The 26,986-nt window shown below is 43.1% G+C and overlaps 1 protein-coding gene across 1 annotated transcript in view; it reads right to left on the reverse strand.

Annotated features, from left to right (window-relative positions):
- The window catches only part of LOC137502727 (gastrula zinc finger protein xLCGF3.1-like), a 69,299-nt gene that overhangs the window by 16,785 nt on the left and 25,528 nt on the right, over positions 1 to 26,986 (reverse strand). The window contains exons 3-4 of the mRNA XM_068229756.1: positions 23,445 to 23,636; positions 3,220 to 3,287 (exon numbers count right to left, since the gene is read on the reverse strand). Of these exons, the coding sequence (XP_068085857.1) occupies positions 3,220 to 3,287; positions 23,445 to 23,636 (260 nt within the window). The remainder of the gene's footprint in view (positions 1 to 3,219; positions 3,288 to 23,444; positions 23,637 to 26,986) is intronic.

Genomic DNA, 26,986 nt, shown 5'->3' on the forward strand with positions numbered 1-26,986 from the left:
TGGTTTGGACATGTTTGAGGATGGAGGAGGGAAGGATACCAAAAAAGTGTTGGAGGCTAAGATAGAAGGAAAGAGGGCAAGAGGGAAGTCTAGAGTAAGAGGGATGGACTGTCAAGAAGATTATACGAAAAAGAAGAGTGGATTGGAATGGAGGAGTGGTGGAAGGAGAGCCAACACCCCGATGAGGCAGGAGCTGGACAAGGGGAAATGTAAATGATGACGACTACTGGCTAAACTGCGTTTCAAGAGAAAAGACTGCTCCTCTTTAGTAAGTCACTCAACATCGACACACAAAACAATTTGTTAAGACTTTCATCGGAAGTGTGCTTCTACATGGCTGAAAGAGCTGGACATTGCTAAAGTAAGACCAGAAACATCTAGAGCCAACAGAACATGTTAGACGGAAAGGAAAACTAACGAAAATGTCCCAAAATGTGGTCAGAGAATGCAGGCATCTAATAAATACAATTCTAAGAAAGAAGACTCTTAATTTTATTTAGGTCATTTAACACAAACATAACTGAAGGTAAGATCTTGGGGAAGAAAACCAGACAAAGATCAAGAAAAATGATGGTGAAGAAATGGCACAATATAACACAATGTAAAAATTATCATGAACTGAAATAAAAAACAGAAAGACAAGGCAAGGCCTTTAGAAGATGATATCTGTATTACACTTACACTAAATAAATCCAGACTGTCTTCCTCCTCTCTTCTGTCCTTTGAACAATAATTTGAGACTGCCAAAGAAAAACCATTGGAATCACGATGAGTGCGGTGAAGAAATAATATTCTTTATTCCACCGAGGTCATTGATCTACTGACTCTATTTCGTTCTATCTCACGCCACACCCAGATCTATATTAACGCTCAAGATCTTTATGTAGCGTGTCATCCCTTGCTCTTCTACTGACCACCTGTAGGCAATTGTGTTGGCTTGTAAAACGTGCCCAAATCATCGGAAACAGCTCTCGCCAATTTTTCTGTGCATTAATGCAACTCCAAACCTGATGGTGTCATTGGAAACAAGATCTAATTTAGTGATGTTCACTGTCCACAATCACAACTACAGCGTGTGAACAGTACGATGGCCATTCCCTACTACTGTGGAACCAAGATCATGGCTCCCATTTCTTGTGTGTCTGACATCATGTACTCTGTTTTCTTCTTGATGAGGTGCAGGCCGTATTTTGTCAGCCTGTCGTTCGAGTTCTCAGTTTGATCCAGCTTGTTCTCTGAAGCCAACATGAAATCATCACCGCAAAGAACGGCGTACAGTAATGGCTGATGCCGGTCATCACAAGGTTGAAAAGGAGTGATGATAGGGCAGGCCTGCAGTAGTTCGGATGTAGCTCCTCGGTACTGTCAGTTGACGAGTTATTCTGGCACATCATGTTTTTGAAATGCTGTGTGGTACCCCATCGAAGGCCTTCTCGGGGTCCAAGAATGAGATATGAAGCAGCTTGTCTTTCTGATGGTATTTCTCAACTCCATTTGTCTAGAACACTCTCAAAAGAACTTTGTAGTGTGACGTAGCAGACGTGGTACACTTAGTGGGACTTCGCCTGGTTGAAGAGCAGTGCTGCATCCTGACAAAAGTTTATTTCCTAGCTTCATTTTCTTCATAACAGCTTTGACTTGCATTTCTTTCTCAGGCCCTTAGACAACAGAAGCGGTTGGAATTGGCAGTTGAGATCTTCAGGAAGTAGTTTGCCAGCATCGGATTGCATATTTTCCAATCAAGCAGCAAGTTTATCATTTTCATCACGGACGCTGTAGAACTGATGGACGTCTTCCACTGAGCGGTGTCTTGATTTAGCAACTTTGTAAATGTCTCGCACTGAAGTTTGCATAGAGATCTGCAAACCGTGTAGCTTTACTACAGGCTGTTCTGTAAACATCCTGAAGAGGCAGCGTTTTGATGTGTACTGCATCTTATCCTTCTAAAGCCACACATTTCTATCGATCCGCTTTGCTGTTCCCAGAATGACCAGCAGCCCGCTTCAGTTTCATCCAGCTCTCTTCCACTGGGAGTGGCCTCCATTGGTCTAGTCCATTCTCCTTGTTCGCTTCTTGGTGGTCTTGACATCTGACAAGGATGCAATCAATCTGGGTTGCTATATTACGTGATTAGCTTCTTAAACCAGGTGTTCATGATCACTAGGTCATGAGCTTGAGCAAAATCAAGGATTTGCTGGCAGTCGCCATCCTTTTCACCATATTATGTCCTCTGTGGGAAGAATGCTATTCTTTCCTACAACCTTCATGGCCATTTATGGTGCCAGCGATAATAAGGTAATCTTCTGGGACCATTTTGGTGGAAGTTGTTTGGCCTGACTGTGGGATGTAAGCAATGAAAAGATGACTTCCCTGCCATTTGCAATATAGACACAGGTGATCATCATACCACTGAACTTTGCAGATACTGTCATCAAATTCTGCAGATACAACAATGGCAACACCGCTCGTGGTTCCACAGGTATTAATGTCCATTAGTTTGTAACCGCATCTAATGTTGTATGATGTATTTCCACTCTATCGTGTTTCTGATACTGTACACACATCGATGCATAGGTTTCCAAGAGCTTTTGCTAGCCCACTGTATCGTCCAGACAGTTGCTAACAAAGATTCTTGCAAGACGGAAAGCGAGGTCTAGTTTGTTTAGCTGTTGCTGCCCATAGCATGGTTTTCATGTTGATTAGGTGCATTACCTACAAGGGATGCCGTAGCTCTTGTAGTAGAACTGTCAGATAACCTTCCATGAATGCATGACTATATTTATAAGGCTGGCTCCACACGGGATATATTTTAGTAATTTTATTTTTTTTGTTTTTTTTGCTAGGAGATTTACGTCGCACCAACACAGATAGGTCTTATGGCGACGAGGGTATAGGAAAGGCCTAGGAGTTGGAAGGAAGCGGCCGTGGCCTTAATTAAGGTACAGCCCCAGCATTTGCCTGGTGTGAAAATGGGAAACCACGGAAAACCATCTTCAGGGCTGCCGATAGTGGGATTCGAACCTACTATCTCCCAGATGCAAGCTCACAGCCGCGCGCCTCTACGCGCACGGCTTTAGTAATATTAATGATTTTACAGTTTCTGGGTATAAAGAAGTTCTGTTCTTCCATGTGCCAGTAAATCAAGGCTGACATATCTGAACACCTCAAACCAGCCAACAAGGTAGACATTTCTTTGTATTTAATGACTAATATACTCACACAAACCAGCTCTCCAGGTACGGTGTAGTACATATCCTTTCTTCCTGAACGTCGACATCTTTCAGGTTCTGAGAAGCAAAAAAGAAACATCAACCTCTTATATCACAAGTAAATATAAACTAAGCAGACCAATGTTCGAAAGTCTACCCCTTGCATAAGCTATAGTGAGTTTCTCTCATTGGTTGGCTGGCAGGCACGCCCAATTTATCTGCCTCCCGTAGAATCGTTACTTCCCGTTACACAGCGCAGCATAAGTGTTGATCTGTCCCTCCAATTGTTCTCAAGTTGTCAAGTGTTGCTCCACATGTACGAGTGGGATACTTACGTGAAAACAGAGTGTAACACAACTTCTAGTCGTACGCCCTTCACAGAGAGACCCTGCGGAAACTCGTAAAAAAATTGAGACGAACTGGTACCTTACTTGATAAGAAGTAAAGTGTTAAAAAATGTGTACTTAATGAAGGAAAAGTAAATGAAATTGCACAAAGAATAAAATATATGCCTAAAACTCCCTAAGACGACTCGTACAAGAAGCCGAGGTTTCAAAGAGCGCAGCATGATGGGCTACTAAAATGTTAAAATTGAAATCCGGAGAGAGCAAGCCTCAATTACGGAAGACTAAATTATGCGTGTGAAACAGAGTTTTCTATGACAACGCCAAAAATGTGTGAGTGCAGGAAGAGAACACTTCCAACATCTGTCACAAGTTTATTTTCTTAACTCTTACTTACTACTTGTTTTAATTTGAAATGTTATCTCATGTCATGCACGGATAAGTGAGAACAGTGCCGTCCCTGTTGGTATGCAACAGAGTGGAGAGTGGTGAGTTAACGGGAGGCAGATAAGCTGGGTGCGCCTGCAGCCAACAGGTGAGAGGAACTCACTATGTATACTGTAAGCAGGATAATAATGTATGATCTGTGATCTAACAGGAGGCAGATAAGCTGGGAGTGTCTGCGGCCAACAGGTGAGAGGAACTCACTATGTATACTGTAAGCAGGATAATAATGTATGATCTGTGATCTAACAGGGGGCAGATAAGCTGGGAGTGTCTGCGGCCAACAGATGAGAGGAACTCGCTGAGTATACTGTAAGCAGGATAATAATGTATGATCTGTGATCTAACAGGAGGCAGATAAGCTGCGTGCGCCTGCAGCCAACAGATGAGAGGAACTCACTGTGTATACTGTAAGCAGGATAATAATGTATGATCTGTGATCTAACAGGGGGCAGATAAGCTGGGAGCACCAGCAGCCAACAGGTGAGATGAACAGCTGTGTATACTGTAAGCAGGATAATAATGTATGATCTGTGAATTAACAGGAGGCAGGTAAGCTGGGTGTGCCTCCAGCCAACAGATGAGAGGAACTCGCTGAGTATACTGTAAGCAGGATAATAATGTATGATCTGTGATCTAACAGGAGGCAGATAAGCTGCGTGCGCCTGCAGCCAACAGATGAGAGGAACTCACTGTGTATACTGTAAGCAGGATAATAATGTATGATCTGTGATCTAACAGGAGGCAGATAAGCTGCGTGCGCCTGCAGCCAACAGATGAGAGGAACTCACTGTGTATACTGTAAGCAGGATAATAATGTATGATCTGTGATCTAACAGGGGGCAGATAAGCTGGGAGCACCAGCAGCCAACAGGTGAGATGAACAGCTGTGTATACTGTAAGCAGGATAATAATGTATGATCTGTGAATTAACAGGAGGCAGATAAGCTGGGTGTGCCTCCAGCCAACAGATGAGAGGAACTCGCTGAGTATACTGTAAGCAGGATAATAATGTATGATCTGTGATCTAACAGGAGGCAGATAAGCTGCGTGCGCCTGCAGCCAACAGATGAGAGGAACTCACTGTGTATACTGTAAGCAGGATAATAATGTATGATCTGTGATCTAACAGGAGGCAGATAAGCTGCGTTCGCCTGCAGCCAACAGATGAGAGGAACTCACTGTGTATACTGTAAGCAGGATAATAATGTATGATCTGTGATCTAACAGGGGGCAGATAAGCTGGGAGCACCAGCAGCCAACAGGTGAGATGAACAGCTGTGTATACTGTAAGCAGGATAATAATGTATGATCTGTGAATTAACAGGAGGCAGATAAGCTGGGTGTGCCTCCAGCCAACAGATGAGAGGAACTCGCTGAGTATACTGTAAGCAGGATAATAATGTATGATCTGTGATCTAACAGGAGGCAGATAAGCTGCGTGCGCCTGCAGCCAACAGATGAGAGGAACTCACTGTGTATACTGTAAGCAGGATAATAATGTATGATCTGTGATCTAACAGGAGGCAGATAAGCTGGGTGCGCCTGCAGCCAACAGGTGAGAGGAACTACTGTGTATATCGTAAGCAGGATAATAATGTATGATCTGTGATCTAACAGGCGGCAGATAAGCTGGGTGTGCCTGCAGCCAACAGATGAGAGGAACTCACTGAGTATACTGTAAGCAGGATAATAATGTATGATCTGTGATCTAACAGGGGGCAGATAAGCTAGCAGCACCAGCAGCCAACAGGTGAGAGGAACTCACTATGTATACTGTAAGCAGGATAATAATGTATGATCTGTGATCTAACAGGAGGCAGATAAGCTGGGAGTGTCTGCGGCCAACAGGTGAGAGGAACTCACTATGTATACTGTAAGCAGGATAATAATGTATGATCTGTGATCTAACAGGAGGCAGATAAGCTGCGTGCGCCTGCAGCCAACAGATGAGAGGAACTCACTATGCAAACTGTAAGCAGGATAATAATGTATGATCTGTGATCTAACAGGAGGCAGATAAGCTGCGTGCGCCTGCAGCCAACAGATGAGAGGAACTCACTGTGTATACTGTAAGCAGGATAATAATGTATGATCTGTGATCTAACAGGGGGCAGATAAGCTGGGAGCACCAGCAGCCAACAGGTGAGATGAACAGCTGTGTATACTGTAAGCAGGATAATAATGTATGATCTGTGAATTAACAGGAGGCAGATAAGCTGGGTGTGCCTCCAGCCAACAGATGAGAGGAACTCGCTGAGTATACTGTAAGCAGGATAATAATGTATGATCTGTGATCTAACAGGAGGCAGATAAGCTGCGTGCGCCTGCAGCCAACAGATGAGAGGAACTCACTGTGTATACTGTAAGCAGGATAATAATGTATGATCTGTGATCTAACAGGAGGCAGATAAGCTGGGTGCGCCTGCAGCCAACAGGTGAGAGGAACAGCTGTGTATATCGTAAGCAGGATAATAATGTATGATCTGTGATCTAACAGGCGGCAGATAAGCTGGGTGTGCCTGCAGCCAACAGATGAGAGGAACTCACTGAGTATACAGTAAGCAGGATAATAATGTATGATCTGTGATCTAACAGGGGGCAGATAAGGTAGCAGCACCAGCAGCCAACAGGTGAGAGGAACTCACTATGTATACTGTAAGCAGGATAATAATGTATGATCTGTGATCTAACAGGGGGCAGATAAGCTGGGTGTGAATGCAGCCAACAGGTGAGAGGAATTCGATGAGTATACTGTAAGCAGGATGATAATGTATGATCTGTGATCTAACAGGGGGCAGATAAGCTGGGTGTGAATGCAGATAACAGGTGAGGGGAACTCGCTGAGTATACTGTAAGCAGGATAATAATGTATGATCTGTGAATTAACAGGAGGCAGATAAGCTGGGTGCGCCTGCAGCCAACAGGTGAGAGGAACTCACTGTGTATACTGTAAGGAGGATGATAATGTATGATCTGTGATCTAACAGGAGGCAGATAAGCTGGGTGTGCCTGCAGCCAACAGGTGAGAGGAACTCACTGTGTATACTGTAAGCAGGATAATAATGTATGATCTGTGATCTAACAGGGGGCAGATAAGCTGGGAGCACCAGCAGCCAACAGGTGAGATGAACAGCTGTGTATACTGTAAGCAGGATAATAATGTATGATCTGTGATCTAACGGGGGGCAGATAAGCTGGGTGTGCCTGCAGCCAACAGATGAGAGGAACTCGCTGAGTATACTGTAAGGAGGATGATAATGTATGATCTGTGATTTAACAGGAGGCAGATAAGCTGGGTGTGCCTGCAGCCAAAAGATGAGAGGAACTCACTATGCAAACTGTAAGCAGGATAATAATGGATGATCTGTGATCTAACAGGAGGCAGATAGGCTGGGAGCACCAGCAGCCAACAGGTGAGATGAACAGCTGTATATATTATAAGCAGGATAATAATGTATGATCTGTGATCTAACAGCAGGCAGATAAGCTGGGTGTGCCTGCAGCCAACAGGTGAGAGGAACTCACTGTGTATACTGTAAGCAGGATAATAATGTATGATCCGTGATCTAACAGGAGGCCGATAAGCTGGGTTCGCCTGCAGCCAACAGATGAGAGGAACTCACTGTGTATACTGTAAGCAGGATAATAATGTATGATCTGTGATCTAACAGGGGGCAGATAAGCTGGGTGTGCCTGCAGCCAACAGGTGAGAGGAACAGCTGTGTATATTGTAAGCAAGATAATAATGTATGATCTGTGATCTAACAGGGGGCAGATAAGTTGGTTGCGCCAGCAGCCAACAGGTGAGAGGAACTCACTATGCAAACTGTAAGCAGGATAATAATGTATGATCTGTGATCTAACAGGGGGCAGATAAGCTGGGAGCACCAGCAGCCAAAAGATGAGAGGAACAGCCGTGTATACTGTAAGCAGGATAATAATGTATGATCTGTGATCTAACAGTGGGCAGATAAGCTGGGAGCACCAGCAGCCAACAGGTGAGATGAACAGCTGTATATATTATAAGCACGATAATAATGTATGATCTGTGATCTAACACGAGGCAGATAAGCTGGGTGTGCCTGCAGCCAAAAGATGAGAGGAACTCACTATGCATACTGTAAGCAGGATAATAATCTATGATCTGTGATCTAACAGGGGGCAGATAAGTTGGTTGCGCCAGCAGCCAACAGGTGAGAGGAACTCACTATGCAAACTGTAAGCAGGATAATAATGTATGATCTGTGATCTAACAGGGGGCAGATAATCTGGGAGCACCAGCAGCCAACAGGTGAGATGAACAGCTGTGTATACTGTAAGCAGGATAATAATGTATGATCTGTGATCTAACAGGAGGCAGATAAGCTGGGTGTGCCTGCAGCCAAAAGATGAGAGGAACTCACTATGTATATTGTCAGCAGGATAATAATGTATGATCTGTGATCTAACAGGGGGCAGATAAGTTGGTTGTGCCAGCAGCCAACAAGTGAGAGGAACTCACTATGCAAACTGTAAGCAGGATGATAATCTATGATCTGTGATCTAACAGGAGGCAGATAAGCTGGGTGCGCCTGCAGCCAACAGGTGAGATGAACAGCTGTGTATATTGTAAGCAGGATAATAATGTATGATCTGTGATCTAACAGGAGGCAGATAAGCTGGATGCACCTGCAGCCAACAGATGAGAGGAACTCACTATGCAAACTGTAAGCAGGATAATAATGTAGGATCTGTGATCTAACAGGAGGCAGATAAGCTGGGTGCGCCTGCAGCCAACAGATGAGAGGAACTCGCTGAGTATATTGTAAGCAGGATGATAATCTATGATCTGTGATCTAACTGGAGGCAGATAAGCTGGGTGCGCCTGCAGCCAACAGGTGAGATGAACAGCTGTGTATATTGTAAGCAGGATAATAATCTATGATCTGTGATCTAACTGGAGGCAGATAAGCTGGGTGCGCCTGCAGCCAACAGGTGAGATGAACAGCTGTGTATATTGTAAGCAGGATGATAATCTATGATCTGTGATCTAACTGGAGGCAGATAAGCTGGGTGCGCCTGCAGCCAACAGATGAGAGGAACTCACTGTGTATATTGTAAGCAGGATAATAATGTATGACCTGTGATCTAACAGGGGGCAGATAAGCTGGGAGCACCAGCAGCCAACAGGTGAGATGAACAGCTGTGTATATTGTAAGCAGGATAATAATGTATGATCTGTGATATAACAGGAGGCAGATAAGCTGGGTGTGCCTGCAGCCAAAAGATGAGAGGAACTCACTATGTATACTGTAAGCAGGATAATAATGCATGATCTGTGATCTAACAGGGGACAGATAAGTTGGTTGCGCCAGCAGCCAACAGGTGAGAGGAACTCACTATGCAAACTGTAAGCAGGATGATAATCTATGATCTGTGATCTAACAGGAGGCAGATAAGCTGGGTGCGCCTGCAGCCAACAGGTGAGATGAACACCTGTGTATATTGTAAGCAGGATAATAATCTATGATCTGTGATCTAACAGGAGGCAGATAAGCTGGGTGCGCCTGCAGCCAACAGATGAGAGGAACTCACTATGCAAACTGTAAGCAGGATAATAATGTATGATCTGTGATCTAACAGGAGGCAGATAAGCTGGGTGCGCCTGCAGACAACAGATGAGAGGAACTCGCTGAGTATACTGTAAGCTGGATGATAATCTATGATCTGTGATCTAACAGGAGGCAGATAAGCTGGGTGCGCCTGCAGCCAACAGATGAGAGGAACTCACTGTGTATATTGTAAGCAGGATAATAATGTATGATCTGTGATTTAACAGGGGGCAGATAAGCCGGGAGCACCAGCAGCCAACAGGTGAGATGAACAGCTGTGTATATTATAAGCAGGATAATAATGTATGATCTGTGATCTAACAGGGGGCAGATAAGCTGGGAGCACCAGCAGCCAACAGGTGAGATGAACAGCTGTGTATATTATAAGCAGGATAATAATGTATGATCTGTGATCTAACAGGGGGCAGATAAAATGGGTGCGCCTGCAGCCAACAGGTGAGAGGAACTCACTATGTATACTGTAAGCAGGATAATAATGTATGATCTGTGATCTAACATGAGGCAGATAAGCTGGGTTCGCCTGCAGCCAACAGATGAGAGGAACTCACTGTGTATACTGTAAGCAGGATAATAATGTATGATCTGTGATCTAACAGGAGGCAGATAAGCTGGGTGCACCTGCAGCCAACAGGTGAGAGGAACTCACTATGTATACTGTAAGCAGGATAATAATGTATGATCTGTGATCTAACAGGAGGCAAGTAAGCTGGGTGCGCCTGCAGCCAACAGGTGAGAGGAACTCATTATGTATACTGTGAGCAGGATAATAATGTATGATCTGTGATCTAACAGGAGGCAGATAAGCTGGGTGCGCCTGCAGCCAACACATGAGAGGAACTCGCTGAGTATACTGTAAGCAGGATAATAATGTATGATCTGTGAACTAACAGGAGGCAGATAAGCTGGGTGCGCCTGCAGCCAACAGATGAGAGGAACACACTATGTATACTGTAAGCAGGATAATAATGTATGATCTGTGATCTAACAGGGGGCAGATAAGCTAGCAGCACCAGCAGCCAACAGGTGAGAAGAACTCACTATGTATACTGTAAGCAGGATAATAATGTATGATCTGTGATCTATAAGGGGGCAGATAAGCTGGGAGCACCAGCAGCCAACAGGTGAGATGAACAGCTGTGTATATTATAAGCAGGATAATAATGTATGATCTGTGATCTAACAGGGGGCAGATAAGCTGGGTGCGCCTGCAGCCAACAGGTGAGAGGAACTCACTATGTATACTGTAAGCAGGATAATAATGTATGATCTGTGATCTAACAGGAGGCAGATAAGCTGGGTTCGCCTGCAGCCAACAGATGAGAGGAACTCACTGTGTATACTGTAAGCAGGATAATAATGTATGATCTGTGATCTAACAGGAGGCAGATAAGCTGGGTGCACCTGCAGCCAACAGGTGAGAGGAACTCACTATGTATACTGTACGCAGGATAATAATGTATGATCTGTGATCTAACAGGAGGCAAGTAAGCTGGGTGCGCCTGCAGCCAACAGGTGAGAGGAACTCATTATGTATACTGTGAGCAGGATAATAATGTATGATCTGTGATCTAACAGGAGGCAGATAAGCTGGGTGCGCCTGCAGCCAACAGATGAGAGGAACTCGCTGAGTATACTGTAAGCAGGATAATAATGTATGATCTGTGAACTAACAGGAGGCAGATAAGCTGGGTGCGCCTGCAGCCAACAGATGAGAGGAACACACTATGTATACTGTAAGCAGGATAATAATGTATGATCTGTGATCTAACAGGGGGCAGATAAGCTAGCAGCACCAGCAGCCAACAGGTGAGAAGAACTCACTATGTATACTGTAAGCAGGATAATAATGTATGATCTGTGATCTATAAGGGGGCAGATAAGCTGGGAGCACCAGCAGCCAACAGGTGAGATGAACAGCTGTGTATATTGTAAGCAGGATAATAATCTATGATCTGTGATCTAACAGGAGGCAGATAAGCTGGGTGTGCCTGCAACCAACAGATGAGAGGAACTCTCTGTGCATACTGTAAGCAGGATAATAATGTATGATCTGTGATCTAACAGGAGGCGGATAAGCTGGGTGTGAATGCAGCCAACAGGTGAGAGGAACTCACTGTGTATACCGTAAGCAGGATAATAATGTATGATCTGTGATCTAACAGGAGGCAGATAAGCTGGGTGTGCCTGCAGCCAACAGGTAAGAGGAACTCACTATGTATACTGTAAGCAGGATAATAATGTATGATCTGTGATCTAACAGGGGGCAGATAAGCTGGGAGCACCAGCAGCCAACAGGTGAGAGGAACTCACTGTGTATACTGTAAGCAGGATAATAATGTATGATCTGTCATCTAATAGGGGATAGATAAGCTGGGTGTGCCTGCAGCCAACAGGTGAGAGGAACTCACTATGTATACTGTAAGCAGGATAATAATGTATGATCTGTGATCTAACAGGGGGCAGATAAGCTGAGTGCGCCTGCAGCCAACGGGTGAGAGGAACTCGCTGAGTATACTGTAAGCAGGATAATAATGTATGATCTGTGATCTAACAGGGGGCAGATAAATTGAGTGCGCCTGCAGCCAACGGGTGAGAGGAACTCGCTGAGTATACTGTAAGCAGGATAATAATGTACGATCTGTGCTCTAACAGGAGGCAGATAAGCTGGGAGTGCCTGCAGCCAACAGGTGAGAGGAACAGCTGTGTATATTGCAAGCAGGATAATAATGTATGATCTGTGATCTAACAGGGGGCAGATAAGCTGGGAGCACCAGCAGCCAACAGGTGAGATGAACAGCTTTGTATATTGTAAGCAGGATAATAATGTACGATCTGTGATCTAACAGGGGGCAGATAAGCTGGGTGCGCCTGCAGCCAACAGGTGAAAGGAACTCACTGTGTATACTGTAAGCAGGATAATAATGTATGATCTGTGAATTAACAGGAGGCAGATAAGCTGGGTGCGCCTGCAGCCAACAGGTGAGAGGAACTCACTATGTATACTGTAAGCAGGATAATAATGTATGATCTGTGATCTAACAGGAGGCAGATAAGCTGGGTGTGCCTGCAGCCAACAGGTGAGAGGAACTCACTGTGTATACTGTAAGCAGGATAATAATGTATGATCTGTGAACTAACAGGCGCAGATAAGCTGGGTGCACCTGCAGCCAACAGATGAGAGGAACTCACTATGTATACTGTAAGCAGGATAATAATGTATGATCTGTGATCTAACAGGGGGCAGATAAGCTGGGAGCACCAGCAGCCAACAGGTGAGATGAACAGCTGTGTATATTGTAAGCAGGATAATAATGTATGATCTGTGATCTAACAGGAGGCAGATAAGCTGGGTGTGCCTGCAGCCAACAGGTGAGAGGAACTCACTGTGTATACTGTAAGCAGGATAATAATGTATGATCTGTGATCTAACAGGAGGCAGATAAGCTGGGTGTGAATGCAGCCAACAGGTGAGAGGAACTCACTATGTATACTGTAAGCAGGATAATAATGTATGATCTGTGATCTAGCAGGAGGCAGATAAGCTGGGTGTGCCTGCAGCCAACAGATGAGAGGAACTCACTATGTATACTGTAAGCAGGATAATAATGTATGATCTGTGATCTAACAGGAGGCAGATAAGCTGGGTGTGCCTCCAGCCAACAGGTGAGATGAACAGCTGTGTATATTGTAAGCAGGATAATAATGTATGATCTGTGATCTAACAGGAGGCAGATAAGCTGGGTGTGCCTGCAGCCAACAGATGACAGGAACAGCTGTGTATATTGTAAGCAGGATAATAATGTATGATCTGTGATCTAACAGGAGGCAGATAAGCTGGGTGTGCCTGCAGCCAACAGATGACAGGAAGAGCTGTGTATATTGTAAGCAGGATAATAATGTATGATCTGTGATCTAACAGGAGGCAGATAAGCTGGGTGTGCCTGCAGCCAACAGATGAGAGGAACTCACTGTGTATACTGTAAGCAGGATAATAATGCATGATCTGTGATCTAACAGGAGGCAGATAAGCTGGGTGTGCCTGCAGCCAACAGATGAGAGGAACTCACTATGTATACTGTAAGCAGGATAATAATGTATGATCTGTGATCTAACAGGAGGCAGATAAGCTGGGTGTGACTGCAGCCAACAGATGAGAGGAACTCACTATGTATACTGTAAGCAGGATAATAACGTATGATCTGTGATCTAACAGGAGGCGGATAAGCTGGGAGCACCAGCAGCCAACAGGTGAGATGAACAGCTGTGTATATTGTAAGCAGGATAATAATGTATGATCTGTGATCTAACGGGAGGCAGATAAGCTGGGTGTGCCTGCAGCCAACAGATGAGAGGAACTCACTATGTATACTGTAAGCAGGATAATAATGTATGATCTGTGATCTAACAGGAGGCAGATAAGCTGGGTGCGCCTGCAGCCAACAGATGAGAGGAACTCACTATGCAAACTGTAAGCAGGAAAATAATGTATGATCTGTGATCTAACAGGAGGCAGATAAGCTGGGAGCACCAGCAGCCAACAGGTGAGAGGAACAGTTGTGTATATTGTAAGCAGGATAATAATGTATGATCTGTGATCTAACAGGAGGCAGATAAGCTGGGTGCGCCTGCAGCCAACAGATGAGAGGAACTCACTGTGTATACTGTAAGCAGAATAATAATGTATGATCTGTGATCTAACAGGAGGCAGATAAGCTGGGAGCACCAGCAGCCAACAGGTGAGATGAACAGTTGTGTATATTGTAAGCAGGATAATAATGTATGATCTGTGATCTAACAGGGGGCAGATAAGCTGGGTGTGCCTGCAGCCAACAGATGAGAGGAACTCACTATGTATACTGTAAGCAGGATAATAATGTATGATCTGTGATCTAACAGGAGGCAGATAAGCTGGGTGTGCCTGCAGCCAACAGATGAGAGGAACTCACTATGTATACTGTAAGCAGGATAATAATGTATGATCTGTGATCTAACAGGAGGCAGATAAGCTGGGTGTGTCTGCAGCCAACAGATGAGAGGAACTCACTATGTATACTGTAAGCAGGATAATAATGTATGATCTGTGATCTAACAGGGGGCAGATAAGCTGGGAGTGCCTGCAGCCAACAGATGAGAGGAACTCACTATGTATACTGTAAGCAGGATAATAATGTATGATCTGTGATCTAACAGGGGGCAGATAAGCTGGATGTGCCTGCAGCCAACAGATGAGAGGAACTCACTATGTATACTGTAAACAGGATAATAATGTATGATCTGTGATCTAACAGGAGGCAGATAAGCTGGGTGCGCCTGCAGCCAACAGATGAGAACTCACTATGTATACTGTAAGCAGGATAATAATGTATGATCTGTGATCTAACAGGGGGCAGATAATCTGGGTGTGCCTGCAGCCAACAGATGAGAAGAACTCACTATGTATACTGTAAGCAGGATAATAATGTATGATCTGTGATCTAACAGGGGGCAGATAAGCTGGGAGTGTCTGCAGCCAACAGATGAGAGGAACTCACTATGTATACTGTAAGCAGGATAATAATATATGATCTGTGGTCTAACAGGGGGCACATAAGCTGGGTGTGCCTGCAGCCAACAGATGAGAGGAACTCGCTATGTATACTGTAAGCAGGATAATAGTGTATGATCTGTGATCTAACAGGAGGCAGATAAGCTGGGAGTGCCTGCAGCCAACAGATGAGAGGAACTCACTGTGTATACTGAAAGCAGGATAATAATGTATGTTCTGTGATCTAAAAGGAGGCAGATAAGCTGGGTGCGCCTGCAGCCAACAGGTGAGAGGAACTCGCTGTGTATATTGTGAGCAGGATGATAATGTATGATCTGTGATCTCACAGGAGGCAAATAAGCTGGGTGTGCCTGCAGCCAACAGGTGAGAGGAACTCACTATGTATACTGTAAGCAGGATAATAATGTATGATCTGTGATCTAACAGGGGGCAGATAAGCTGGGAGCACCAGCAGCCAACAGGTGAGAGGAACTCACTATGTATACTGTAAGCAGGATAATAATGTATGATCTGTGATCTAACAGGAGGCAGATACGCTGGGAGCACCAGCAGCCAACAGGTGAGAGGAACTCACTGTGTATACTGTAAGCAGGATAATAATGTATGATCTGTGATCTAACAGGAGGCAGATAAGCTGGGAGTGCCTGCAGCCAACAGATGAGAGGAACTCACTGTGTATACTGTAAGCAGAATAATAATGTATGATCTGTGATCTAACAGGGGGCAGATAAGCTGGGTGCGACTGCAGCCAACAGGTGAGATGAACAGCTGTATATATTGTAAGCAGGATAATAATGTATGATCTGTGATCTAACAGGGGCCAGATAAGCTGGGAGCACCAGCAGCCAACAGGTGAGATGAACAGCTGTATATATTGTAAGCAGGATAATAATGTATGATCTGTCATCTAATAGGGGACAGATAAGCTGGGTGTGCCTGCAGCCAACAGGTGAGAGGAACTCACTATGTATACTGTAAGCAGGATAATAATGTATGATCTGTGATCTAACAGGAGGCAGATAAGCTGGGAGTGCCTGCAGCCAACAGATGAGAGGAACTCACTGTGTATACTGTAAGCAGGATAATAATGTATGATCTGTGATCTAACAGGGGGCAGATAAGCTGGGTGCGCCTGCAGCCAACGGGTGAGAGGAACTCGCTGAGTATACTGTAAGCAGGATAATAATGTATGATCTGTGATCTCACAGGAGGCAGATAAGCTGGGTGTGCCTGCAGCCAACGGGTGAGAGGAACTCACTATGTATAGTGTAAGCAGGATAATAATGTATGATCTGTGATCTAACAGGAGGCAGATAAGCTGGGTGCGCCTGCAGCCAACAGATGACATGAACAGCTGTGTATATTGTAAGCAGGATAATAATGTATGATCTGTGATCTAACAGGGGGCAGATAAGCTGGGTGCGACTGCAGCCAACAGGTGAGAGGAACTCACTATGTATAGTGTAAGCAGGATAATAATGTATGATCTGTGATTTAACAGGAGGCAGATAAGCTGGGTGCGCCTGCAGCCAACAGATGAGAGGAACTCACTGTGTATATTGTGAGCAGGATGATAATGTATGATCTGTGATCTCACAGGAGGCAGATAAGCTGGGTGTGCCTGCAGCCAACGGGTGAGAGGAACTCACTATGTATAGTGTAAGCAGGATAATAATGTATGATCTGTGATCTAACAGGAGGCAGATAAGCTGGGTGCGACTGCAGCCAACAGGTGAGAGGAACTCACTAAGTATACTGGAAGCAGGATAATAATGTATGATCTCTGATCTAACAGGGGGCAGATAAGCTGGAAGTGCCTGCAGCCAACGGGTGAGAGGAACTCGCTGAGTATACTGTAAGCAGGATAATAATGTATGATCTGTGATCTAACAGGAGGCAGATAAACTGGGTGCGCCTGCAGCCAACAGATGAGAGGACAGCTATGTATATTGTAAGCAGGATAATAATATATGATCTGTGATCTAACAGGAGGCGGATAAGCTGGGTGCGCCTGCATCCAACATGTGATAGGAACTCACTGTGTATACTGTAAGCAGGATAATAATGTATGATCTGTGATCTAACAGGAGGCAGATAAGCTGGGTGTGCCTGCAGCCAACAGATGAGAGGAACTGCTGTGTATACTGTAAGCAGGATAATAATGTATGATCTGTGATCTAACAGGGGGCAGATAAGCTTGGTGCAACTGCAGCCAACAGGTGAGAGGAACTCACTATGTATACTGTAAGCAGGATAATAATGTATGATCTCTGATCTAACAGGGGGCAGATAAGCTGGGAGTGCCTACAGCCAACAGATGAGAGGAACTCACTGTGTATACTGTAAGCAGGATAATAATGTATGATCTGTGATCTAACAGGAGGCAGATAAGCTGGGAGCGCCTGCAGCCAACAGATGAGAGGAACAGCTGTGTTTATTGTAAGCAGGATAATAATGTATGATCTGTGATCTAACAGGGGGCAGATAAGCTGGGTGTGCCTGCAGCCAACAGATGAGAGGAACTGCTGTGTATTCTGTAAGCAGGATAATAATGTATGATCTCTGATATAACAGGAGGCAGATAAGCTGGGTGCGCCTGCAGCCAACAGGTGAGAGGAACTCACTGTGCAAACTGTAAGCAGGATAGTAATGTATGTTCTGTGATCTAACAGGGGGCAGATAAGCTGGGTGTGCCTGCAGCCAACAGATGAGAGGAACTGCTGTGTATACTGTAAGCAGGATAATAATGTATGATCTGTGATCTAACAGGGGGCAGATAAGCTGGGTGTGCCTGCAGCCAACAGATGAGAGGAACTGCTGTGTATACTGTAAGCAGGATAATAATGTATGTTCTGTGATCTAACAGGGGGCAGATAAGCTGGGTGTGCCTGCAGCCAACAGATGAGAGGAACTGCTGTGTATACTGTAAGCAGGATAATAATGTATGATCTGTGATCTAACAGGAGGCAGATAAGCTGGGTGTGCCTGCAGCCAACAGATGAGAGGAACTACTGTGTATACTGTAAGCAGGATAATAATGTATGATCTGTGATCTAACAGGAGGCAGATAAGCTGGGTGTGCCTGCAGCCAACAGATGAGAGGAACTACTGTGTATACTGTAAGCAGGATAATAATGTATGATCTGTGATCTAACAGGAGGCAGATAAGCTGGGTGTGCCTGCAGCCAACAGATGAGAGGAACTACTGTGTATACTGTAAGCAGGATAATAATGTATGATCTGTGATCTTTCCCTTCCAACTTTTGTAACTAACAGAATTCCCAGCCACTCAGTTAGATGCATTACCCGGTATATAGAAGCACTAGCTCCTAAAAAACTGATGACCTCAAATACCGTATTTACTAGTGTTTTAGACCCCCCGGCTTTTCAAGAGAAGCAAAAAGGGGGAGGGAAAAAATAGACTCTCATGTAAGGCCCCCCCAAAGTAATTCGCTTCAAAGCGGGCGCAAGTCTTGCTGCAGCTCTGATGACATCACACAAACTTGTGAATAGTTTCTTCCATACAACCCGCGCAATGAAAACACATGTCAAAGTCATGCTTAAAGGTCTACCTATTCAAACACAATACAATTTGTTGTTCAGATTAAGTTACAACATATTATAAATTCAGTACTAGTATCGACGCTGATGTGCGTCATCTTCAGCCGACCGTGGAAACGGACAATCATACAAGAATTACATATACACAATATAAAATACAAGTTACATATCACTAAAACAATACTCTTAAATTAATGAAAAGTTCCTAAATAAATTGACAATAAGGGCTATGTTAATCTTCATTTTCAACAAGTAAGTTCTTTAGAGTCGAATGTAACACATTGTGAACTGAACATCTTCCAAGTTGTGAACTTGGAAGTCCTGGGTTGACTTTTAGTCACAACTTGATATTGGATAAAAGCAAATTGTTCTTCAAGAACTTGTTGTAACTTGCATATCATATTGTCTGTATGTAATTCTTGTACGATTAACCGATTCCACGATCGGCTGAAGATGACGCACATCAGCGTTGAAACTAGTACCAAATAAATATGATGTTGTAACCTAATCTGAACAACAAATTGTCGTGTATTGAATAGGTAGACCATTAAGTTTTCTTCAAAGCTTTGTTATTCTCAGTTCAATACGGAACCATAAAAAAACCTGATAACTTTAAATCAAAGTCGTGCGGTAGTTAAGAAATGTCCGCCTCCGTAGCATAGGATTACTGCACCTCTGATGACGTCCCGCACATGGCATGCTATATGTCTGTTTGGTAGTTAAGAAATGTCCGCCTCCGTAGCGTAGGATTACTGCACCTCTGATGACGTCCCGCACATGGCATGCGCTACATCTGTGTTTGGTAGTTAAGAAATGTCCGCCTCCGTAGCGTAGGATTACTGCACCTCTGATGACGTCCCGCACATGGCATGCTATATGTCTGCGTTTTGTAGTTAAGACATGTCCGCCTCCGTAGCGTAGGATTACTGCACCTCTGATGACGTCCCGCACATGGCATGCTATATGTCTGTGTTTGGTAGTTAAGAAATGTCCGCCTCCGTAGCGTAGGATTACTGCACCTCTGATGACGTCCCGCACATGGCATGCTATATGTCTGTGTTTTGTAGTTAAGAAATGTCCGCCTCCGTAGCGTAGGAAACTGCACCTCTGATGACGTCCCGCACATGGCATGCTATATGTCTGCGTTTCGTTGTTAAGAAATGTCCGCCTCCGTAGCGTAGGATTACTGCACCTCTGATGACGTCCCGCACATGGCATGCTATATGTCTGTGTTTGGTAGTTAAGACATGTCCTCCTCCGTAGCGTAGGATTACTGCACCTCTGATGACGTCCCGCACATGGCTTGCTATATGTCTGTGTTTGGTAGTTAAGAAATGTCCGCCTCCGTAGGGTAGGATTACTGCCCCTCTGATGACATCCCGCACATGGCATGCTATATGTCTGTGTTTGGTAGTTAAGAAATGTCCGCCTCCGTAGCGTAGGATTACTGCACCTCTGATGACGTCCCGCACATGGCATGCTATATGTCTGCGTTTTGTAGTTAAGAAATGTCCGCCTCCGTAGCGTAGGATAACTGCACCACTGATGACGTCCCGCACATGGCATGCTATATGTCTGTGTTTTGTCGTGTAGTGTAATGATTAGCACAATTAGCTGCCATTCTCGCAAGTGTGAGTTGGATTATCGGTACTGTACTGCCAGATTTACGAATGCCGGGAAGGTCGATATTATTACAAGTCATGAAAATCATTTTCTCCGTATTGAAACAATCTTAATTTATAATAATATAAGAAATTTATTTTCATTCAACCTATTCAATACAGTACAAGATGTTAACGTATTAGTTAAACATCGTCAAAATAGTTGAGACATGTTTCGCCCCTTCTGTTGGGCATCATCAGTCATGTCAATAATTCAAAATAGCAAATAGCAAGAAAACTTATCGTTCTCAATATGCGATTTTCTTTTATGAAAGAAAATATCACACAAGAACACGTTTAGTTCTTTGTGTAACAACCATACTGTTCTCTTCAATCTTCCATTTTCTGTTCTCGCACTTGCGTTACCTCTTTTATTCCCTAAAAACAACTGCTCTTTTTTTTTTATCAATTCAACAAAGAATATATACATGTTTCACACCAATGACCTATTGGTGATGTTTCTTGGCACCATATTGGAAGTCTTTGTGTGTTAAAACGTCCGTTGCTGTGTCAGATTTTCACATACGTAAGACAGCTCAACATTAATTACATCGCACAACGTTTTGACTGTCGCCCATTCAACCAATAAACTGAAATTCCATACTTCAACAACAGAAACACACGGAAAAACTTAAAAGCATTAGCCAACTGGGAAGATTTAACGACATTCCAACCGCCCTCATTCAAGCGATTATTTTAACTTTTTGAATCAAATATCAACTGTTGTTTACATGCACTAGGCACTCTGCCTTTATAGAGAGTGTCCACCGAAGGTGATTAGCCCATGGATACTTCGGCGAACTAATTTGTTTGGGCCTAAAACATAATTAGTCAACATAGACATCCAAGTTGAATCAACGATGTGCAGCAACATTTTTACATGAGCTGGTCATAAATCATATACAAATCTCACATCTTGAAGCTATTTCTGATTAGACTACGTCAGGAACATAATATTGAGGTCCAAAAAAAAATTATTGAAATTAATACAAATTTGGAATGCTTTTCCATATCATTTTACAATGTAAAATACGTGTACAGTAATTGTAATTATATGTATTCTGCATTTATTCCCAATATTGTATATAAATTTTAAACTGTCTTCGAACTTAGCATCAAATAATAAGACTTTAAATTACCATTATTGTCAATCCTGTACATATGACGGCCTTGTTTCAAGGGAAAATTCACCGTGTTCACTAGTGAACATTTTTTTAATCAATTTGATATTTTGTTAATGATAAGATCTTGTAAAAAAAAATTAATGTATTACTCATGCAACATATTTTTATAATTTCCAACCAGACATCTTTGAGGTATTGATATGACTGATGATGTCACACAGAAGGGGAGAAACATGTCTCAACTATTTTGACGATGTTTAACTAATACGTTAACATCTTGTACTGTATTGAATAGGTTGAATGTTAAAATAAATTTCTTATATTATTATAAATTAAGGTTGATATAAGGTAAAAATGATACATCTAACTTCCCTCCACTGGGGGTGTGTCTACAAAGAGCTGCACGACCTCAGGATGAGGAAAGTAGTTTACTTTAGTTGAGAAATTTCAGGTCTGATGCTGTTAATACAGCAGGCGAGATCATTAACAAAAGTGATCTTTTAATATCTCGTAACTTGGGCTGATATAGGTATTTTTTGGTGAGAAGTTTAAAACTGATAAAAACAATCCAACCATAACGATTGTTTTACTCGCCAACGTACCTAACAAATAATAATAATAATAATAATAATAATAATAATAATAATAATAATAATAATCATCATCATTTTACATCCCCACTTACTTTTAACGATTTTCAGAGACGCCAAACGAAATAGACCATGCGTTAATTATAAAATGGAGACAACAAATATCCAAAATTAAACATTGTAAAACGCATTACCGCCACACCTTTAGATATCCATAAATGTGGCAAATATTCCTGTTATTCATTTTTATTCTTTCCGTTGTGGAACGTCACTTCCGGCACTATATGGGCACTTGATAGCATACCTAACTTGTTTAGGTAAATCCTGATGTGATAAACGTAGAGAACAAGTATGAAATATACTTAAAAATTAAGGTATGGCTTTCAACAGCCGTAGTTATCCAAAGAATGCTTCCAATCAAAATGTATTACAGTCGGAAGTACAACTCGTAACATTCGCTAGTTATCAGCTGGTGGTTTGGCACGATTTCTACAAGATGGCTTTATTCGGAAGGAGTGGCTTCTGATACACATACACCAACTGGGAATATCACAGACCATCTCAAGAAACCATTTGGGAATAGATTCTCTCTGTTTGGACTCTATAGTCAGGAACGTACGGTAAATATTTTTAAAAGACCTACCATTTATTGTCTTTTAAGATTTAGAAATACTGCCTTCCAATGAAAATAGCCAGTATAATTCGAATACATTCATCAGTTTGTTACAGAAAAGTGTAGAATGATTATATGTACAATGTATAGCTCTTATAGCCCATAAGTCATGTGTTCATTGCACAAAATTTGAGGTTACTGCATCTTGGAACCCACTTTCCTTCTTTTTATTTGGCTGTAAAAGTGAAGAAAAAAAAAAATTAAAAAAAATTAAAAAAATAAGGGGGGGGGGGTCTAATACGCGAGTAAATAGGTACTGTTGGAATATGAGCATGGAAAAAAAGGCAGAATTTGCTGACACGTGTTTAAATATTTTATTCCTTGAAAGTTGTAACCTTGGCTCTCATTTTAAATTAAATTTTACTCAATACCTCAAGTTTTTAAAGTTAATCTACACAATAAATGTTGTCTCTTATTTAACAGTCAAAATAATTGTATTTCTATTTTACAACTTGACTACACTATTAACAATGTACTGCATTACGATTCTTTTCTAGTAAATCCAAGTTTAAATAAGAATTTATAATTACAGTACTATGGTTACACTCCAAATGGATTTTCATTATTTTTCCCCCTGTCTTCTAGTTCTGATTGGATTATCCAAAATTTTGGATTTTTGAAGTTCTACAGTACTGTACCACTTGAAGTCTAGTCAAAAGAGTTGAAAATCTGACTCACTTTGGCAAAGAATTGAACAGGCTCATCAGAAGATGGTCCAGGAAGTATCTCCTCGTCTTCTGTAGGTGCTTTTAGGATCTTCTCCTCTACCATAACCTGGTCCACACACACCACATCTTCTGCTTCAGGCTCGGTCTTCACCCAGACTTGAACAAGTGGATCGCAGCCTTGTTCCAGCACACATTCAGGTTCCTGGAACATTTCGCTTTATTCTCAAGCTTCCTACAGCACATTCACCTGCTATGATGACTGGTGAAATAACCTAAAGAAGTGTCAAAACACAACAACTCTAGGACAAAACCCTGCAATAGGGCAAGCTTGCAAATGTAATGGACAATTATTTAAAATGTATTTTTCCAAAATGTTCTACATTCCTATTGTCGCAGCCACCAAAATAGGGGGAACAGAGAAATTACACTGTTGCCAAGGTTATGCAGCAACAGGCGAAGGAATGTCTAATTTAACACGTCATTTTGGAGCGCGAGGCAGTTCCACACAAATGAATTCAATAATATTATAAAGAATAAAAACCTGAACAAGTAAATTTAAATCTGTAAAATCATGTATTGAAATTTTCAGTAAGCGGCCACAATTTTGGTTCTTCAACCAATAAAATGTTGTCTACAGGAAAAATGTAGAAAATCGCCTAACAATTTTTTATCTGAAACCTGTTTCCATGGGTCTTTTAGATTTGCCGGAAAAGCCCGGAAAGTGGCCATATGAATGTGGCTAGTTGACGTCGTTTGAGTCACACGCCAGCGCAAGACATAGAACATGGTAAGTAGGTACTTTTGGGTTATGTATTAATCTGTATCAGTTTTATTAAAATAAAGAATTTGTACTTGAATATGGTTTACGGTATAAGTTTACATGCCTGAATGCTATATACTGGACTGTGTAATATTGAAAAAGAACACGTGAAGGCCAGTGTTGCCATCCATGCTCAGAGGCAACCGACTCTCAACCATATGTCACCTCACCGTTCTCAATCTGACAACAGCGCAGTTTTCCTCACCTGCCTAGTTCAGTGGGTGCAGGTTTAAACAATGTATAACTAATGATCAATGAAGTGATGATGTTTTCTTCTGAAGTGTGACGTCAGTGATTATTCTTTGAAGGTTACTATAGTCTCAACACTATTCAGAGGGAGAGAAGAGGTCTGATCCTTCAAAAAATGAAGCTATCACCAAAGAAAGGGAAGGGCTGCAAATGGTATGAAAATTAATGATCCCTAAGCCTTGCAAAACCTAATACCACTGGGATCAGAGGAGAAAAAGATTTGACCGAGAGAGGTCAACGAGCCTGGCACAAGTAAGCGGAAGCAATGCTACAGCAATGGTCACCGTCCCACACTGCCAAGTTCGGAACTTCTGGGATCCTCTCGAGACAGGATGTATTCTACCGCCTCCCCCTGCATGGGGAAAATGTTCTGAAAGTTCAATAATGTCCCCTGGGTCACTGCCGACTTGCAAATGAGCGAGCCTCAGCTCCTCTCCTCGAGGTTGAACCCACCCACCCATGCTCTTACAATAAAATACAAATAAACTAGAGTTGTGCAAATGAGCGAGCCTCAGCTCCTCTCCTCGAGGTTGAACCCACCCACCCATGCTCTTACAATAAAATACAAATAAACTAGAGTTGTGCAATGAGCGAGCCTCAGCTCCTCTCCTCGAGGTTGAACCCACCCACCCATGCTCTTACAATAAAATACAAATAAACTAGAGTTGTGCAAATGAGCGAGCCTCAGCTCCTCTCCTCAAGGTTGAACGCACCCACCCACCCATGTACAAATAAACTAGAGTTGTGCAATGAGCAAGCCTCAGCTCCTCTCCTCGAGGTTGAACCCACCCACCCATGCTCTTACAATAAAATACAAATAAACTAGAGTTGTGCAATGAGCGAGCCTCAGCTCCTCTCCTCGAAGTTGAACCCACCCACCCATGCTCTTACAATAAAATACAAATAGACTAGAGTTGTGCAATGAGCGAGCCTCAGCTCCTCTCCTCGAAGTTGAACCCACCCACCCATGCTCTTACAATAAAATACAAATAAACTAGAGTTGTGCAATGAGCGAGCCTCAGCTCCTCTCCTCGAAGTTGAACCCACCCACCCATGCTCTTACAATAAAATACAAATAGACTAGAGTTGTGCAATGAGCAAGCCTCAGCTCCTCTCCTCAAGGTTGTAACATGATGTGCTGAACGCACCCACCCATGCTCTTACAATAAAATACAAATAGACTAGAGTTGTGCAATGAGCGAGCCTCAGCTCCTCTCCTCGAGGTTGAACCCACCCACCCACCCATGTACAAATAAACTAGAGTTGTGCAATGAGTGAGCCTCAGCTCCTCTCCTCGAGGTTGAACCCACCCACCCATGCTCTTACAATAAAATACAAATAAACTAGAGTTGTGCAATGAGCGAGCCTCAGCTCCTCTCCTCGAGGATGAACCCACCCACCCATGCTCTTACAATAAAATACAAATAGACTAGAGTTGTGCAATGAGCGAGCCTCAGCTCCTCTCCTCGAGGTTGAACCCACCCACCCACCCATGTACAAATAAACTAGAGTTGTGCAATGAGTGAGCCTCAGCTCCTCTCCTCAAGGTTGTAACATGATGTGCTGAACGCACCCACCCATGCTCTTACAATAAAATACAAATAGACTAGAGTTGTGCAATGAGCGAGCCTCAGCTCCTCTCCTCGAGGTTGAACCCACCCACCCACCCATGTACAAATAAACTAGAGTTGTGCAATGAGTGAGCCTCAGCTCCTCTCCTCGAGGTTGAACCCACCCACCCATGCTCTTACAATAAAATACAAATAAACTAGAGTTGTGCAATGAGCGAGCCTCAGCTCCTCTCCTCGAGGATGAACCCACCCACCCTTGCTCTTACAATAAAATACAAAGAAACTAGAGTTGTGCAATGAGCGAGCCTCAGCTCCTCTCCTCGAGGTTGAACCCACCAACCCATGCTCTTACAATAAAATACAAATAAACTAGAGTTGTGCAATGAGCAAGCCTCAGCTCCTCTCCTTGAGGTTGTAACATGATGTGTTGAACCCACCCACCCATGCTCTTACAATAAAATACAAAGAAACTAGAGCGAGCCTCCCACTAGAATGAACAGAGAGAGACGAGTCTGAACACACTCGAACCAGCGTCAACAGTGAGCTGTATGCGTCATCTTGAACTGATAACAGGCCCTCTCACCCAGTCGGTGATCAAACTGCGACTTGCTGCATTGTTCCAGCTACATGTGTTATATCGGATGAGCAGAATCAAACGGAACCGCTGAGTGAATGAGTCGGCCGGTGACGAAATATAGTGTCGGATATACCGTGTCAGGCTTCAGTCTTTTACAAGATATTAGAATCATTCCGTGTGGATGGTTTTCACTTTACAAAGCAAGAAATTAAATGTATCCTTTTAATTCAATACAAAACATATTCCATCATTAGATGGAGCAATAAAATTCAAACATGTTTCGGCTCGTTTGAGCCATCTTCAGTGAAATGGGGGGATGTTAAAGTAATCTACAT

Source organism: Anabrus simplex, chromosome 11 (assembly GCF_040414725.1).
Source record: "Anabrus simplex isolate iqAnaSimp1 chromosome 11, ASM4041472v1, whole genome shotgun sequence".
Lineage (NCBI taxonomy): Eukaryota > Metazoa > Arthropoda > Insecta > Orthoptera > Tettigoniidae > Anabrus > Anabrus simplex.